Genomic DNA, 18,607 nt, shown 5'->3' on the forward strand with positions numbered 1-18,607 from the left:
CATACTCTTTTGGCTCATCTAGACCATAATCCTCGAGATTTGGAAGGTTATCTAAGCATACATCCTCGAACTCCTCCCTTTGTGTTCTCTTCTTTTTCCTCTTTTGCTTTCCCCCACTAATATATGAGCCATTGCCTTCTTGACATCTGAGGGCACCTTTTGGCACCCTACTACATCCCTGTTTCACCAGCTAGATGCACCTTCAGTCTAGTAGCCCACCTCCTCCTATTTGATTCTTGCAGTAATTACACTTGTTCTTCCTCCTATCAGCCATCAGTGGCCTCCCGTGTTGCCTAGCTATGTTTGACATCTTTAAAAGAGAATGTCTGATACAAAAAAATACACACTAAATATCTTGAAAAGCTCCACAATATGCTCAAAAAAGTACACAAATGCTTTTGATAATAACCTCTTATTTTTAAATATAAAAAAATAATATATATATATATAGTATTTTTTTAATATATAAATAAATTAAAAATATATAAAATACACACTATCTTAAAAAGCTCCACAACATGCTTCAAAAATTGCATACATGCTTCCACTAATACTTTCATATTTTTAAATTTAAAACAGAAATTAATTAGTTTTTTTAATATTTAAATATTTTTTTAAATTATTTAAATATATATTAAATACAGTAAAAATACATAATTAACAGAAGAAAAAAAAAATTGGTTCAACACCATCACAGCAATATGGTGTTTCAACTCTCACATACATTAATTTGAAGATTATACATCTACTATACATATACATTTTTACCAATATACATAATTTACAAAATAATTTTTAATAACAGAAAAATAAAAAAATAGTAGGAAGAATAAAAAATTAATTTTCACACTACAAATTCATAGATTAACATTCTAAAGTAAACATACTAAAATTTGGAAGCAATCCAAGAAGATTTAAGGCACAAACAAAACAAAAATAAAAAAATGAAGAAGTTGGTTACTCACCTTACAAGATTTGAGAAAACCCACAAATGGAGGAGCAAATCTAGTGTTTGAATGGAATGGAGTTATAGAAATTAGGTGAAAAGAGGGATGAAAGCAAGAGAAATCCAAAAAAATGTCAAAATAGGGTCAAAACGTCTGAGGCAATATCACTCGGTATGCTCGAAACTGATGATGGGTCGAAATATACATTTTATAACATAGGTTTGTGTTGTTTCAGGTCGATACAGTATCATTCGAAATATCGTATACTCGATAAGATACAATATGGTACATTTTGTGTGCCTCTCTATGTGTTTCGTTTTGATTTGTGATTTTGCAGACATTTTGACCGAAATTTTGAAAATTTCCGTCGAATTTTGTTCCATGGTTCTAGTGCATGAAAAGGACATCAAGAAGATATGGGAAATCTCTTTCTCTAATCTACTAAACGGACATACTTCAGGTATTTGTGACTTAGACGATTACACTATTCAACATGGCACCAACTTTCAAAGATATATATAAAGAATTTCAATGTTTGAAGTAAAAAAACTCTATGGAGGATGAAAGTAGGCAAGACACAAGTTCCGGATGAAATCCCAAAAGATGTATGGAGGAGCTTAGGAACCTAAAGGCTAGCTTGGCTGACCAACAAAAAGATTATAAGCACAAGCAAGAAAAAGCATCGTAGTTCCAATTTACAAAAATAAATGAGATATTCAGAGTTGTAATAACTATAAAGGCATCAAACTGATGAATCATACTATGAAATTATGGGAGTGAATAATTAGAACCCATTTAAGACAAGTAACCACAATTACGGAGAACCAATTTGACTTTATGCCGGGAAGATCTATAATGGTAGCTATTTATCTTATTAGAGACTTATGGAGAGGTATAGAGAGTGTAGGAGAGCTCTTCCTATGGTCTTTATTAATCTAGAAAAAGCTTACAATAGAGTCCCTAGAGGATGAATTTGTCAAGTACAAGAGCAAATAAATGTTGCAAGAAAATATGTGGATATAGTTAAAGATATGTATGATGGTTCAATGACAAATGTAAAAATGGTGGGGGGACAACATGTTGCATTCCATTTACCGTTAGACTATATTAAGGATCAAGCAAGCCCATTTTTATTTACACTTCTAATAGATGAATGAACCAAAGACATTCAAGATAAAGTTTCCTGGTTTATGCTTTTTGCTGATGATATTGCGTTAATAAATGAGATACAAGTAGGACTAATACCAAGAGAATGATAAAGAACAACTTTGGAATCAAAAGGCTTTATACTAAGAAGAACAAAGATGAAATATTTAGTTTGTAACTTTGATCATGATTAGGCGGATAATGAGGTAGTGAAACTTAATGAGAAGGAGACTTGTTTTAAGGATCGATTATGGTAGAATGGCTAAAATGGTTCAATGTGATCTCAAGCCCTTTATTTATAATAACGTGGAAAGAACACTATTACATAAATACCCTTACCTAGGTAACAAAAATAGAAAATTACATGAACTAAAACTCTTAGAATTGAACTCCTAATAGAACTCAACCAACACTCCCCCCTCAAGTTGAGGCATTGATGTTAGTCATGCCCAACTTGCCTACAATAGGAAGAAAATCTCCTTCCTTTAAACCCTTAGTGAAAATATCTTACCACTTGGTCTCCAGATCTCATAAAAGGCATGCAAATCAACCCATGTTCCAGCTTTCTTTTGACAAAAAATTTGTCAATGTCAATGTGCTTAATTCGATAATGTTGCACAAGATTATTGGCAATACTAATGACTGCCTTGTTGTCACAATACAACATCATAAGGTCTAAAGCTTGAATTCCAATATCTTTTAGCAAACCTTTCAACCATAGTAGCTCATAAACTCCACTACCCATCAGCATTCAGCTTTTGTACTAGATAAAGCTACCACATTCTATTTCTTGCTCCTCCAAGTAACTAGATTACCTCTAACATAGGTATAGTACCTAAAATTGACTTCCTATCAAGAGACCCAGCCTAGTCTGCATCAGTGTATGCTTCTACCCTTAGATTATGAGTGGATGACAAAAGTATTCCTTTTTCAGGAGTTCCCTTCAAGTACTTCGTATTCTGGTAACAACCTTCTTATGAGTTGAATATGGATCCTGCATGAACTGGCTTACTATTCCTACAGCATAAGCAATGTCTAACCTGGTGTGGGATAAATAAATAAACTTGCCTAGTAGCCTTTGATATCTTCCTTTGTCCACTAGTTCTCCCTCTTTTTCCTTAAGTCTAGCTCTAGCCTCAATAGGGGTATCAACTATCAACTGCATTACACCCCAACATTCCCACTTCTGATAACAAATCTAAAACATATTCCTCTTGGATAGGTATATATCCTTCTTTGATCGAGCCACCTCAATTCTTAGGAAGTACTGTAACTTCTCTAGATCTTTAATCTCAAACTCTTTGCTAAAAAGTCCTTTAATCTTTATATTTCCTCACCATTATTCCTTATGATGACAATATCATTCACATAAATAACGAGAAGTGTGATATTGATACCTGACTTCTTGACAAACAATGTATGATCAACATTGCTTTGTTTGTACCTAATAGAGATCACTGCCTTCTGGAGGTGTCCAAACCAACATCTAAGAGACGGCTTTCACTCATAAATTGACCTCTTTAATTGACAAACTTCCCTTGCAGTATTGTCATCAAAAGAACTATGTGGGACCTCCATACATACTCCCATGCGAGAAGGCATTCTTTACATTTAGTTGGTACACGTTTTAGTCTTTGTTCACAGCCACAAATAACAAAACTCTGACAACGTTTAGTTTCACAACAGGGGCAAAAGTTGCTAATGTTTGGGTAAACCCCTTTGCAACTAGTCTAGCCTTCAACCTGTTGACCGATCCATCCATATTATGTTTAACCACAAATAATGGGTTTTTTTCATGGAGGAAGTGTAACTAGCTCCCAAATATCATTTTTCATCATTGCCTGCATTTCCTCTACTATAGTTGTTTTCCATCTTTTATCAACATACGCTTCCTACCGACTTTTAGGAATAGAAATAGATGATACAGAGGATATAAAAGCACAATAAGAGTCAGACAAAGAGTCATACGAAACATATTTAGTTATTGGATATTGAGTACAAGATCCAACCCTTTTCTAACAGCAATAAGAAGATTAGAAGAATATACTTTAGGGGGGGAACAATAGAATTTGATTATGGAGCAAGAGATTGAAGTGGTAACATGTCATCTTTCTTCACCTACTTTGGCCGATTGTAATTCTTCCTCTGATAAGTTTGCACCTCTTTATTATGGTTAATTTTGTTTTAAAAGACCTCAATAATATGCCTCATAGAAGTGGCATCCCCCTAACTAGGTTCTTCACATGGTTAAGAAAATGGAGGGGGAGAATTAGAGCCTCTGGTATACTGGCCGAAGTCCCCCTGGTTGAACTCTTCTTGAGCTACTAAATTGTGCAGTGGTGGTGTGTGGAAGTCTATGTGTGGTACGAAGGTCCAGAAGTTGGAAAAAACACCTCTCCTCTAGGACTCCTCCCTTAGAGGTGTATAATAATGGCAAAACTCATTAAAAATTATATCCATAGACATAATGATTTTCCTGAAAGGAGGATGATAACATTTGTACCCCTTTTGAGTAACAAAATACCCCAGAAATATGCAACGTAGCCTATGGGGAGCTAGCTTACTTTGGTGGGCTGTGATTCTGGCATAACGCACACAACCAAAAACCTTTGGGGGAATAAGAAAGGAAGAGTCTCCCTGGAAAATCTTATTAGGACATTTAATACCAAGTATTCTATTGGGCATCTTATTCATAAGGTAAGAGGCAGTGAGGATAGCATCACTCCAGTATTGGTCAAGGACATTTATAGTAATCAAAATAGAACGGGTTATCTCTAAGATAAGTCGGTTCTTCCTTTTGAGAACCCCATTCTAAGCAGTTATATCAACAAAACTAGTCTGGTGTATTATGCCAGAGTCAGAGAGATATCTCTGAAATTCACCATCAATATACTCCGTGCCATTTGTCATTGGAAAGGACCTTTAAAGTGGCATTAAACTAAGTTTTAATTATATTATGAAAATCACAAAAATATCGGAAAAAAAATTCTTTTTTTTTTTAAGATAAATCCACGTAAAACGAAGGTAACAATCAATAAAAGTAATAAAGTATCTATGGCCAGTAATAGACACACGTCGGCAGAGGCCCCATACATTAGTATGAATTAACACAAAAAAAATAGATTTCTATTATGAAGAGAAGGTAAATAAGTAGAAAATAAGTAGAACAAGTATACTTCGCAAAAGTGCAGGCTTCACAAAAAAAAATCATCCTTATTATAAGAAAAAACTAAATCAGGAAATACTTTCTTAAGAGTCCCTAGAACGGGGTGACCGAGCATACGATGCCACTAATGAAGGTCTAACAATACTGAATGGACCGATGTGAAGATGCAACCAGAGCAAAAGTAGATCCTCCAATCCGCTCCAGCAGATAAAGTCCATTGTCTAATTTATCACATCTAATCTCCTTCCTCGTTACCAGATCTTAGAAGACACAGCAGGATGGAAAATTTTCACTTTAAACTTTAAGTCATGTGTAAAACTACTGATAAAAAGTAAATTAGTAAAAAAGGAAGGAATATGCAAAATTTTAGACAAAAAAAGGGATGGAGAATGTTGAATTGTCCATTTTTCAGCAATAGAAGAATAAGAGTCATCAGCAATTTGAACTTTATCTTTCCCGAAAGTTGTAGAATAATGTAAGAAAAAAAGGATATAGGTAGTGGAGGAAGCAATGGTTGAGGCTACTTTAGTAGTAAAAGACTGCAGAATATGTCGCAGAATAGCTAATTCCTCCTATGAAAAACCAATGTCTACAGAGAGTATTGTGGGAATAGTCTCAGAAAGATTAGCCTTCAGCTTTCCCCTTCTTTGTCAACAGGCTTCCCCTGGAGCTTCCAACAATTGGCCCTAGTATGATATGGTTTGTGACGGTGCTCACATTTGACAGTTTCCTTATTTAAATAAAATTTGGTGCTAACAGATTGTAGGGCTAATTTCTCCACAATAGGAGCATGAAGCATGGTTAATCGATGGCTTTTCTCACACTAAACAAGGGCATAAAACTGTTCTAGTGTAGGAAAGGGAGAACGATTCAATACTTGTCCCCTGATCAGATCATACTCCACATTAAAACCAGCTAAGAAGCTATATACCCGAATCTTATCAACATGCTTCCTATAAGTAGCCACATCATCCGGATTAGCAGGGTGATAATGCCCATAATGATCCAACTCTTGCTAAAGATATCGCAACTCCTGCTAAAGATAATACTCGTCCACAATCAGTTCCGTTTGGGTAGTCTCATAAAGCTTCTTCCATAGCTCTTAAACCTATGCATCACTCCCCAATTATCCATATATTTCTCTCGCGGCCTTCCAAACCTTGGCTGCAGTATCAAGTAATAGGTATCCACGGACTATATTTGGATTCATGGAATTTAAAAAAAGGACATGATAAAAGAGTCATTCAAGATCCATTTATCCTGAGAAAAACCTATGGTAGTAGGTTTGATAATGGTGTCCGTAATGGTTCAAACAAGTCCTCTTCCAGCAATAGTCAAGTATGCAGATTGAAACCAGATCAAATAATTTATTCCATCAAATCTTACCAAAATAGGAGGAAGAGTGGGATAATGTTCGGAGCCAGGGGGAGCAATAGTACTATCGTTGGTTGCCATGTTTCAAAAAAATTTCCATTGTTCTTTAATCTTCACCCTTTCAAAACAACTGAAACATCACAAATTTGAATAGCTTGACCACCCAAAGAAATTTAGGGGTTTATAAGATCCATAAGGTAAGGTACAACAATTTTTTTTTGGGGCACTGGTTTTAACAGCAAGGAAAAAAAAAAGGGAACGGCTACTGTAGAGGGGAAATCAACCCTGGTTCATAGGTTCAGTTAGTTAGGTGGGTCAATTGGTTTAATGGGTTTAATGCTAGGTTTGGTTCGATAGGGTGTTTGAAAATAAGGAAGAAGATGATCGTAGGGGTCTAACGATAGCAATGGGTTAGGGGAAATCAGGTGAAGGGCGTCAATGGCTGCTAGAAAAGTGATGGTTGTAGAGGCTATGGTGACAGAATAGAGAGAAAGAGAAAACCTCTGGTACAGTGATGGTGGTGCAGCGACTGTAAGAAACGATGGGTGTAAAGTGGAGTTGCAGGTTATGGAATGGCTAGCAATGGGTAAAAAGTGATTTATAGGCGTTGGTTCAAAAGTTGCAGGGTAATTTCTAGCTAAGAGATAGCTAAAAAGGGATTTACAAGTGTTGATTCGAAGGAGCCAGGGTAATTTATGGCTAGGCAATGGCTATGGGTTTGCGATAGATGTTATAGGTCAACGATGGAGATGTGATGGAGATGGAGTGGTGTTTGAGGCACAATGATGGTGGTGGGATGGTTGTTTAGGAACTACAATGGTGGCGGTAAGAGATGATCTTCTTCTTCTTTTTCTTTCTCTTGTTTTTTTCTCCTTCCCTAATCATCCTTTGGCTCTGATACCATGTTGTAACGATCAATTATAATAGAATGGTTTGAATAGATTAGTGTGATTCCAAGCCCTTTATTTATAATAACGTGAAGAAAAAAAAACACTATTACATAAATAGCCTTACTTAGGCTCTTTTTGGTATCAATTCTCATTCTCTATTATGTCAATTTAAAAGAAATAAGTACAATAATTCATTTTTCATGAAAAATAAAAAATGGTTTGGTAACTACTATAAAGAATAAATTATGGAATAATAAATAAGTTTGGCATGTAAAAACGAAAAATTGTTAAAAAAAGAAAAAAGGGAAAATGAGACACAAAGTGGTTGAAAATCTACTGCAAAACCTCAATTTGGAATCAACGTTATCATCTGATGGATTTGCTTTTTTATTTTGATTCCGTTGAGGCTTCATTCAACGGAAATAGTGGAGATTTTGTTCAGTTCCTATGGATATATTTATAAGTTAGGGTTCGAAATATAGGAGCACAGGATGTGAGAGAGATCCCTAGTCTCGCCGTTGCTTGTGCTATTACACTTGCCATTGGATCCTCGGAGATCTATGCTATTAATGTTTTGATCAACATCCATTTTTGGAAAAAAAAAATCTAAATACGTCCATGCCCTTTATCATCTCAAAATTTTGTTGTGCTCTTCGCTCATCAATCATTCAATCGCTACAACTTGGGTGATTAAAATGGAGAAATAGTCAATTAGTGGTTTTCGATGGCTACAATTGCAGATTCTACTGCTTTGCATAATCACTCACCCCGTTCATCTGCTTATCTGGGAATGGCCAAAATAGTTCTCAACAAATCTGTTGAAGGAATCTATCATCCCCACCCACATGTTGCTCGGGGTAAATCATAAGCTGTGCTGCTGCTCCTTCTCCTCTTATCTTTGTTAGCAACTTCCACAAAGGAGCAAACTCTTGGTAGTTTCCAGCAAAGTCTTTTGAAAATACAGTTCTACTCTAGTTGATATTGGTGTTGGATCCGTTGTAAATCAACATCATCTTTGCCATTAGTGACCCATAGAAGAGGAAAAGCCGGGGGGTGGGGGGTGGGTGTGGAGACGTGAGTTGCAGTTCGATCCCAATGGATGAAGGAAGAGGGAAGTGATCGTGAGATGACGGTGAGAATGCATCGGTAGGGTTTGGAGCAAGGAAAAGGAGAAAAATCTAGGCTTTTGAAAAAGAAATGTGAATTGTCAATTATACCCTCATTTATCACTTGGGAATTTAAGTTACTTGCGCAAAATTGAAGAGAAAGAATTTTCACCCATAATACACAATAGATAAAAAGTCTATTGTAGATTTTGGAGGTTTTTCTATTCATTTGAATAAAAATAAAATCTAAAATAGATGCCAAACACATTAAAAGAATGAAAAAAAAACCAAAATTTGACAATGAGAATCGATACCAAAAAGGCCCTTAGGTAACAAAAATAGAAAATTATATGAACTAAAACTCTTAGAATTGAACTCCTAATATAACTCAACTAACAAGATTCCTCAAAGTGATTATTGTAGCTACCTTGGCTCAATCATAAATAGAAAAGGTGACAGAGGATGACATTTCCTAAAGAATTCAAATAGGGATGACATTTACTACAAGAAAGTCATTTGAGGAGGCATGGCCATGTTCAACGAGGACTGTAAATGCCCCTTTATGGAGAAGTGGTTTAATCTAGATCGAAGGAATTTGAAGAGCTAGGGTAGACCAAAGATAATCTTAAGAGAAGTGGTGAGAAAGGATAAGTACAGCTTAGGCCTTGTATCTAGTATGGCCTCAAAAAGAGCTAATTGGAAGGCAAGAATCCATGCCCATTAAGTTGGGACAAGAGTTCTTCTTGTTGTTGTAATGGTGATGAAAACAAAGGAGTAATACATAGTTTATAGATACAATGGGGCAAGGCATTTTGGGGGAAATGAAAAATCAATCTCTTTCTTCTCTATTTATTTTTAGAAGGTATGCTGCCCTCAAAGCAGCTATTTCATCTATCTTCCCCTTTCTAGAATTGAGGATCGTATCATTTAAAATAGAGTAAGATTAATGAGGTTTGCACTTTACTTTCTCTTGTTTCAGTGGCAACTCTTTTCTTAGATCCTAAAGGATGGAATTCCAGCCTAATCCAACTTTTGAGGGTTCAAAGTAGTGTAATTAGTTTTATCTGGCTTGGCTGTCATTCGAAGCTGATTAAGTAGTCATAATGGCTAAGGTATTCTTGAAATTACTTATGGTTCTGTTCTTGGTTCGGTCATTCAATTGGTTACTACATCATCTTGTTTCTCGATTAGTTTAAGACCTTGCAGCCCAAGGGAGATGGAAAAACATATGAACTTGAAGACTCATGTGTGTTCATATGGTTCTCATTCAAATTTCCGTTGTACAATGAGAGAGGTTTATACATTGTCTGGATACACTTCAGTTGGACTGGCCAAGAGATGGTCTCCATTCCTAGATGACTTTAATGAAAATAATAAAACACTTCTAAATTCTAAGGGGAGCTGAAATCCCTAACAAGGAGGCAAAGAGGGCTGATCAAAATCTACAGGCACCAACTCCTAAGAAAGGGACACAAAGCTAACGACCTTAATTCAGCCATGTTTTGATTACAACAAAGAGTATGCATTTGTTATATATGATGATTGTTAAAACGAACTCCAAGAAATAGCAAATTGAAACAGAAAACACAGAGAGATTTAACGTGGTTCACACACTAGTGTAGTTCGCTACGTCCATGGGTGAAGAACTTTCCACTATGTAGAAGTATAGAATAGAGACTTCTAAATTAATTGCCAAAATAGAGCTACAAGAGCTCTCAGCCAAATCCCTAAAGCAAAAATCTCAAATCTCTCAATGACCTCATAAGCAAACATAAAGTACATATATATAGACTCCAATAGGGGTAAACGGGTTGATCCATCGAATCAAGTCATTCCATACTTGGGGCTACGCCCCCCAAACCCCCTCCATAAAGCAAGATAAGTAATGGGCAGCCCAAGCCCTCCACTTCCATCACAAATCTCCAAAAGCAGGTCATTCGGGGCCACCCACCAAAATGTTGATGCGATCCCATCTTCAAAATCAGGTACAAGAATTCGGTCACAACAGAACAATGATGGATTCAGACCCAGTCAAGATTTCTTAAAATTGTCAAGCCCACACTTTGAGGTCAATTCTGAGCATGCTCTTGTTGAAACATGGGTGTCTTTCATGAACGAGGATGAAAGCTTGCAAATGAGACTCCCAGGCAAGTTCTTGACTTCCAATTTGAGGTAGAGCAGCAAGCAAATGGCATTTCCTCCTACTTCTGGATGTTCAATGGACCTACAGGTGCACAGAAATTAAGACAGCTGAGAGAATCACTCTAGACAATCTAGGTATTGCAGTTTGGTTGCACTTAATTGGGTGGAAGCTCATCTTCCTCAATGATGGGGGGGGGGGGTTCTCTGCAACTATCTACAATGTATTGATAGTAGTTGCATCTGAACCTCGAGGACAAGGTTCTCCTAAGGTCGGGTTTGGTAACGGGCCAAGGAACATTTGTTTGCATTCTTTCGTTCTTAGAACACCAAAGAATGCCAAAAAGCGTTCCCAATTTTTGTGTCTAAGAAGCTTTTTACAAAACAACTTTGATTTGTTTCATCATTCTCAAAAAGAAAAAGCACATAAAATTACATCAAAGAGGGACACTCAATCCAAACTTTCATTCACTCACAACTTCTAACTCCTTACTGCCTTCATAAGAATTTCCTCTCTTTTTTTTTGTTTTTCCCCAAAGTCTCCATCGTCTCAAGTGTTGTTAGCACAAATTTATCAAACGGTCAAATATGTTCTCAAACCATTGTTCTTTGATAAAAATGCTAGAAAACGATTCTCGCAAAAGACGTCATTATCAGAAAAGACCGTTACCAAATGTGCACTAAGGGGTTGGCAATGTTACGAGTATAGGACAATGAATTGTAAGAGAAAATCTGGATTGGAATGTCATTTCAAGAAATGGGTCAAGGGATAGGGAATATTAGAGTTAGAAGGGTCACAAAATGGAGCAGTAATACATAGTCTATAAATATAATAGGGCAAGGCAAAGCATTTTGAGGGCAATGAAAATACAATCAGTCCCTTTCTTCTCTCTTTATTTCTAGGAGGTCTGCTGCCCTTGAAGCATTGGTCTTCTTCCCCTGCTCTGAAAATGAGGACTGTATGCTCCTCATACCTACCAATTGAACCATTTGATTCTATTGAAACTTGTAACTGTGGTTCACACACATAGCTTCACTTGAACCTGACCTGATCATAGTTTTGGTGGCTAGGCTAGCTTGACCTTAAATTACTAATTATGTCCTTATCTTCTTCTCGCTCTTCCTCTTTTTTGGGGGTTTATTTGGGGCTAAGTGTTTCTAATCCTAGCTCTACATTTGTTAGACTAAGGGTTTGGTTTGGTTTCAATCATTTTTAATACGGAGAAGGATAGGTATGCTAGTGGTATACGATGTGCTAGCACCCAACATGTCCATCTCTCTCTTCCCCCTCTAAAATGACTCCCTAACCTCTCAAAAAGTGTAGGAGAGTGAGAGACACATAGGACACTAATAAACCCACCCTTACCCCTTTTTTACATGATTGGAGCAAACAGGAACTAAATGGACAAGGTGTCTCAGTTTAAAGCAAAACTAAACTGACAGCTATTGCTAAGTCATTTTCAAGCTGTTATCTCTTTCAGCACACTATCAGTTCCCCCCCCCCTAAAGATTGATTTTATTGAAAAGAATGAATGAATGATACAATTGCAAACAAAGTGAGAACAAACCTACTGTCCTTAGAGGCAAACATAGCCACTACTCAAATCTAAATCTTGGCTGATGAGTTGCATCTCCTTTCCATTTCCTTGAGTATTAGAGTTGGCCAATTAATATGAAACTTGAGATGTCGCTGCCTCTTTTGCTTAACAGCAATGGGATTCGCCTCATGGTAGCAATGGGTTATTGTCCATTCAACCGAATCTAAATAAAGCTGCAAATCGCACCATTGTTGAAACACAAACCAGGATATTTTTCTTTGCTGAAACACCTTGCTACCGCCACTGAATCAGTTTCCATCCATATCCTCACAAGCTGTAACTGTCTTGCATATTCAAAACCTGTCACTACAACCTCTATCTCCGACACAGTTTGTGCAAACACCCAAGGATTTGTTGACCACTTAATAACCCTTGCCTTTTTCATCCCTAAATACCCCACCAGCACCTCCTTTACCTAGAATTCCAAAAGAACATCCATCGATTTGTAGCTTCACCAACCTTTTTGGGGTGTTCCAATACACTTCTGGCGGATCATGTACCAGTTTGGAATTAATCTCAGCTGTAGTCTTTTGGCTATTATCAATCCACTTGTTCCATTGATTTGGTCAGTTTGCAACTGTCACCACCCAGCTCCATCTTTATACTTCAACATAGCCTGTCCATTGACTGTCTACTTCCTTTAAACTGTCTATTGTTCCACTCTATCCAAATCACATGTAATGTCAAAATGAAAACTTTCATCCACACCTGTGATAAATTCAGCAGCTTCCCTTTACTACACCACCAACAACTCCATTCTTCCACTGAACCTTTTTCCTCCCAATCGACCTCAAACCAACCAGCTACAGTCTTCCAAATAGTTGCTGAACATGTGCAAGAGACAACAAGATGTTGCATACTCTCCTCCTTCTCAAGACACAAGTCACATCTAGATGGGAGTCCGAATTTACTAAGTTTTTCATCCACTGCAGTTCTGTCCCAAAAAAAGGCCAACCGAGCACCGTGTGATGGGGGCCATAAACAAAACTTCTACACCCAATTACTCCATGCAACCTTCTGTGAAACATTCCTAACCTCTTCCCAACAAGATTTAATGGAAAACTCACTGCTAGTTGTGTTACCTCCAGTGGCATTTCGTTTCCCCTTTGGCATCCACCGTCCAGTGTTCTCCTTTCCCCCTACATCCCCACATCCTTCTCAGACCTGGCAGAATTGAAGATCTCACATTCCCTGATTTTAGAAATCCATCTTGTTTGAGAGATCTAGCTCTCAAGGGCCATGCCACCAGAGGAATTTTCAGTTTTAATCCTCTAGATAAGGCAACATAAGCATGACTTATTAATGTCTCTCAACTGACAAATTCTTAGCCTTCCTTCGCATGGATGACTGACCTTCTCCCATTTTACAGTGCAGCACTTGCCCTCTTCTATCTTCCCCGTTGAAATTTCACATCCATATTTCCACTTGCTTCATACAACTTGAAGGCCACCACTATATGGAGAGAGTGTGTATCAGAGTGCTTGAAACACCCAACTTTACCAGCTCCACCATCCCAGCTTGTGACAAAAGCTTCCCTTCCACCCTTGCATCCTTTGCTTATCTAACAGCGGCTACATTCTCTTTGCTGTTACTCTACCTTTAAAAAGATCGTTGGAAACTTTGCAGCAGAGATGTTCAGCTGCTCCACAATCTTGTGCCGCCTAAGGGGAACCACCTTTCCAAAAGCTTACTTTTTCGAGATTAATCTTCTGACCGGAGAACTCTTGATACTTCTGCAAAAAAATACCCAGATTCTTCACATACCTCAAAGAAGTATTCTGAAAGATAATGATGTCATCTGCATAAAGTAGATTCAATGGCACCGAAGCTCCTCTTTGACCTCTTGATGTCAAGATTTCCCCCACCTCCACCAAGAAAGGCAGCCCTCTACTAAGCACTTCTTCTACAATAATGAATGACGTTGGGGAGATTGGATCCCCCCTGCCTTAGTCCTCGCTTAACCCCAAAAAACCCTACCAATCCCCCATTTAGAAGAATCAAACTTCTAGAGGGCACTAAGAGCTCTTTGATTCATTCAGTCCATCTTGCAGAAAACCAAACTTTCTTAACAGTGCCATCGAAAACCCCAGTCCAAGGTATCATATGCTTCAGAAACATCAAACTTCAAACCCATACCACCACCTCTCACCACCTCATGCATCAAGTTTGTCATCTCCGAGGCCAACGAAATATTATCTGATAAAAATTTTCCTTTCTGAAACATCCCCTGTTCAGCTGAACGTAGCTTAGGAAGAAGTCTAGCTAGTCTTGATGCCATCACCTTCGATAGGAGTTTATAGAAAAATTTGCCATGCAAATTGGCCAGAATTTCCCTAAGCTCAGAGCCCCTTCTACTTTGGGAATCAAAGTTATCAAACTGTTATTCACACCCCTTGGTAACCTCCCTTTCTGCAAGTGAAAAAAACTAGGACATAACCGTACAGAAATTCCAGTAGAAAATCTCCCATGTTGCTCTAAAAAATGAGCCAGGAAACCCATCAGGACCTGGCAAGCTATCTGGGTCAAGGTCCCAAACTGCTACCTTGACCTCTTCATGAGTGGGAGTTGCATAAACCATCTCCACCTCCTCAGTTGTCAATACCTAAGGAATGACCTCGACGAGATCCAAATGCTGAACTGTCTCCACCATTTTGTGAAAGTTTTCACATATTCCGCAATTTCCATCTGCCCCACTGCCCAAGAATCATCTTCCTTCTAAAGCCTTCTTATCCTATTCTTTGCCCTTTTCAGTTTTACCAGTAAGTGAAAGAATTTTGAGTTCTTGTCCCCTACCTTCAACTACTTAATCCTAGCCTTTTGAGAAACCATTGTTTCTTGTAACTAACATTTTTTTCGTGTAACTATACAGCCTTTAGCAACCATGTCTTAGCATCCGCTTCTCTGTCTAAGGGGGAATCTGCCATCCCACCCTTCTTTATTTCTTCCTGCACCGCTTGGAAATGTTTCAAAGCAAAATCCACTTCCTCATTCAAGTTTGGAAATGCTGCTTTCGCCCAAATTTTCAACTCACCCTTCAATTTTTTTTAATTTTCGGTACAGTACCTCTATTGGATTTACCTTCAATAGAAAGCTCCCAATTATCCTTCACCACATGCAAAAAGCTTTCATTTTATAACTAAAAATTGCAGAATCGGAAAAGAAACATTATGAGGCCTTACATCTTTGTCTCCAGCAATTAGGATTGGGTTATGCTCTGATCCTTACATCTTTGTCTCCAGCAATTAGGCTTAGGTTTATGCTCTGATGCCATCCCTGATACAACCTCATACTAGGGGTGTCAATGGGCCAGGTTGGGTCTGGCCAGCCTTGAACCCAAGTCCTACCCACCCCTGCCAGGTTTTAAAAATCCCAACCCTAACCCAACCTTGATAGAGCCGGACCCAACCAAGCCTACCCTGATTAACCTTGACCTTGACCCTAATTTTTGAAAGAAAAGAGATAATATGCCATCAAGCATAATCGAACCCATGACCTCTTCATTGTGAGGTGCTGATCTAACCGACTGAGCCACCCTGCAGTGGTATTAAATTTAAGTATAACTTTAATTAAACTAACATAGGGTAACATGGGGTCAGGTTAGCCCGAGGGCTATACCTGAACCTGAACCCGACTGACCCTGTTAGGGCTGATTATTTTGTAACCCAAGCCCAGCCCTCGGGTTGAAAAAATGGGGTTGGGATCGGGTCGGGCTTAGGGCGGGTTTGGCCGGTCTACGTCAACAGGGTTATATTGACACCCCTACATGATACACATCCCCAAATTGAGATAGCCATCTTCTAAATAGAAGCTCCGGTCCAATCTTACAGCAACATGCCCACCTTTCTGTTTCTAGTAAGGTAACACTAAAATCACCACAAACAACCCATGGAATTGAAGAGACTGGATGCACCACTATTTCCTCCCACAAGGATCGTCGATCCACACGTAGACACTTTGCATGGACACAGGTAAATCCTACTTGTATTCCTCTACACTCCACCACCATTGATATTGTTGCTTAGAACTCGAGATTACATCCGGCCATGGCACTCTTCTTTTGGCTCATTCAAGATAACTTCAGAAAAATACTCTTTAACTTATTAAATAATAAAAGAAGACAATCTTGAACCTTCACTTTTGGCTCAGCAAGACAAATCAAATCAGGTGAGTACTTCCTTACCAATAACTTGATAGAGTTCACCCTTACTACCTCCTAAACTCCTCTAATATTCCAAAAGCAAATTCTCATACTGATCTGATATACTTTTTTCTTCATCAGACTCATCTGCCAGATCTTCCTATAGTTATTTTCCACTGTATATACATTCTCAAAAGAGACCATCACCTGTCCTGGAGAGGGCTCCGAATGCATTACCATCGCACCTTCCTGTCCCCTTTCACCTGGTCAGCCATCTTCGTCTGCCCACCACGCAGACCCTTTCTGCCCCCTCCCACGCCCTATTAATTTTACACTACGGGCACCATCGGTCAACCCCCTTCCTCTTAGGCCTTGTTACACCCAACTGAGGTTCAAAGGTACTTTTTGAAGTTGAGAACAATCAGACTCACCCACTTGATCACTAGGTCTCCCCTCTAAGGCATGAAGATCCTTCTGACAGCCTGATTCTTCCTGGTTGGTGGATTCTTCTACACTTGGTAATCCATCCTCAGCATGAAAGTCTAACCTGTCATCCATTACCTGATCAACTATTTTATCTATCATCTGCAGTACACCTCCATCAGCAATTGCTTTGCGACATCAACAGTGTCTTGATTCTCTAGGGCTTCTGTGACCATCATTTCCTTGGAGCAGCCCTCCACCACTGCCTCCCACTCTGTCCTTTCTACTAGCACATAATTGACACCTGGAATTTCAACTTCCACAGCCTGATTTTCCTTTCAGACTCCTTGGCATGACATTGTGTCACCAAATGTCGGCCTTTTTTGCAAAAACAGCAACAATTGAGTTCATCCTCAAATTGAACTTCCTGAATGAAACTAACCTTGAACGTACCTGGATTTCAGCAACCCTCTTAGCATCTATCTGAATTTCAACCAAAATTCTTGCAAAGAAACCAAGTAGCCCTTGTGTCGTATGTTCGTCAACAGCCACTGCAACCCCTAATTTTCTTTCCAAAAAGTTTGCGCAAGAAGAGCTGGTTTCCTAAAAGAACTTCTCATATTTTCAGTTCTTTATTAATTGATTCCTGGTTTTGGTATAAAACTTGATTTAGATTGGTTGTCAGCCAATCAGTCAATCAGTGCTAGTTGATTCTCAATACCCTTACAGAAAGGCTGTCAATTCTTCATTAATAATTCATAAAACAATAAATAAAGAATATCATTATCAATGTTTTACAAGGGAAAAGAATAACGAAAATGAAGTACAGAATAAGACATTAGATGAACCTTCACTAATTAGGATTTGGATCAACTCAGAATCATTGCAACAGTCAGAACCCTAAATTGGAAACTTCAAGAAAAGAAGAGGAAGACTTCCTCATATTTGTGATTTTCCACAACCTCAAACAGAGAATTGTAGATTTTTTATCCTTAAGGAATCAAAAGCAGAGAGAAAACTTACTGTAATAAACCCAACAAGAAAGCCCAGCTGATTGTCTCTAATGTAAGGGGAGGCCTTCTTTTACTGCAAATGCAAGTGTTGGAGAAAGCCAATATAAGAAAGCATACCTTTCAAATGGGTTAAGGGTTAAAGCATACCTTTCAAAGAGGAAAGCGAGAGAGGAAAGTAGAACGGTGGCGACAATGTGTTGATAGAAAACCAGAACACTGGCGCTTGCACCACTTGAGATATAAGAATGAAGTAGAACTACGTAACCTGCAATGGTTAATGAAGACAAGGTCATAACTATATAAATTTTGTAGCCTCCAGCTAAATTAGCCATCCCCATTTGCTGTTCCTTGTTTCTTCTTTCATTTCTTTCCAAGAAAGGCATTCTGTGAAAGAGAACCCTCTTTACCCTTGGCGAAGATTTACTTATTTTAGTGAAAAACTATCATTTGGGCATTTTTCCCGAGCAAAGAGGCAAACCTCTTTCAGACTCTTCAGTTACAGGAAAGAGCCACAGCCACACATCGAAATAAAGATGTTTCTGTAGCCGTCGGCCCGTTGGGGGAGATGATCGGACCCGTTTCTGTACATATATTATCTTTTTTTTCTTTTTTTCGTCAACCGCAAACATGCTCTACATAAAACGTATCTCTGCTTGTTTATAATGTA

The 18,607-nt window shown here is 38.2% G+C and overlaps 1 protein-coding gene across 2 annotated transcripts in view; it reads right to left on the bottom strand.

The window, feature by feature from the left end:
• Positions 1 to 18,585, bottom strand: part of LOC149015930 (WAT1-related protein At3g18200-like) — a 49,042-nt gene extending 30,457 nt beyond the window's left edge. For both annotated transcript variants that reach the window (XM_089156855.1, XM_089156856.1), the window contains exons 1-2: positions 18,088 to 18,585; positions 17,951 to 18,013 (exon numbers count right to left, since the gene is read on the bottom strand). In XM_089156855.1, the coding sequence (XP_089012981.1) occupies positions 17,951 to 18,013; positions 18,088 to 18,323 (299 nt within the window). In that variant the 5' untranslated portion in view covers positions 18,324 to 18,585. The remainder of the gene's footprint in view (positions 1 to 17,950; positions 18,014 to 18,087) is intronic.
• Between the last annotated feature and the right edge of the window lie 22 nt (positions 18,586 to 18,607).

This window comes from Hakea prostrata, chromosome 5 (genome assembly GCF_041222555.1).
Source record: "Hakea prostrata isolate BN-2017 chromosome 5, UWA_Hpros_2, whole genome shotgun sequence".
Classification (NCBI taxonomy): Eukaryota; Viridiplantae; Streptophyta; class Magnoliopsida; order Proteales; family Proteaceae; genus Hakea; species Hakea prostrata.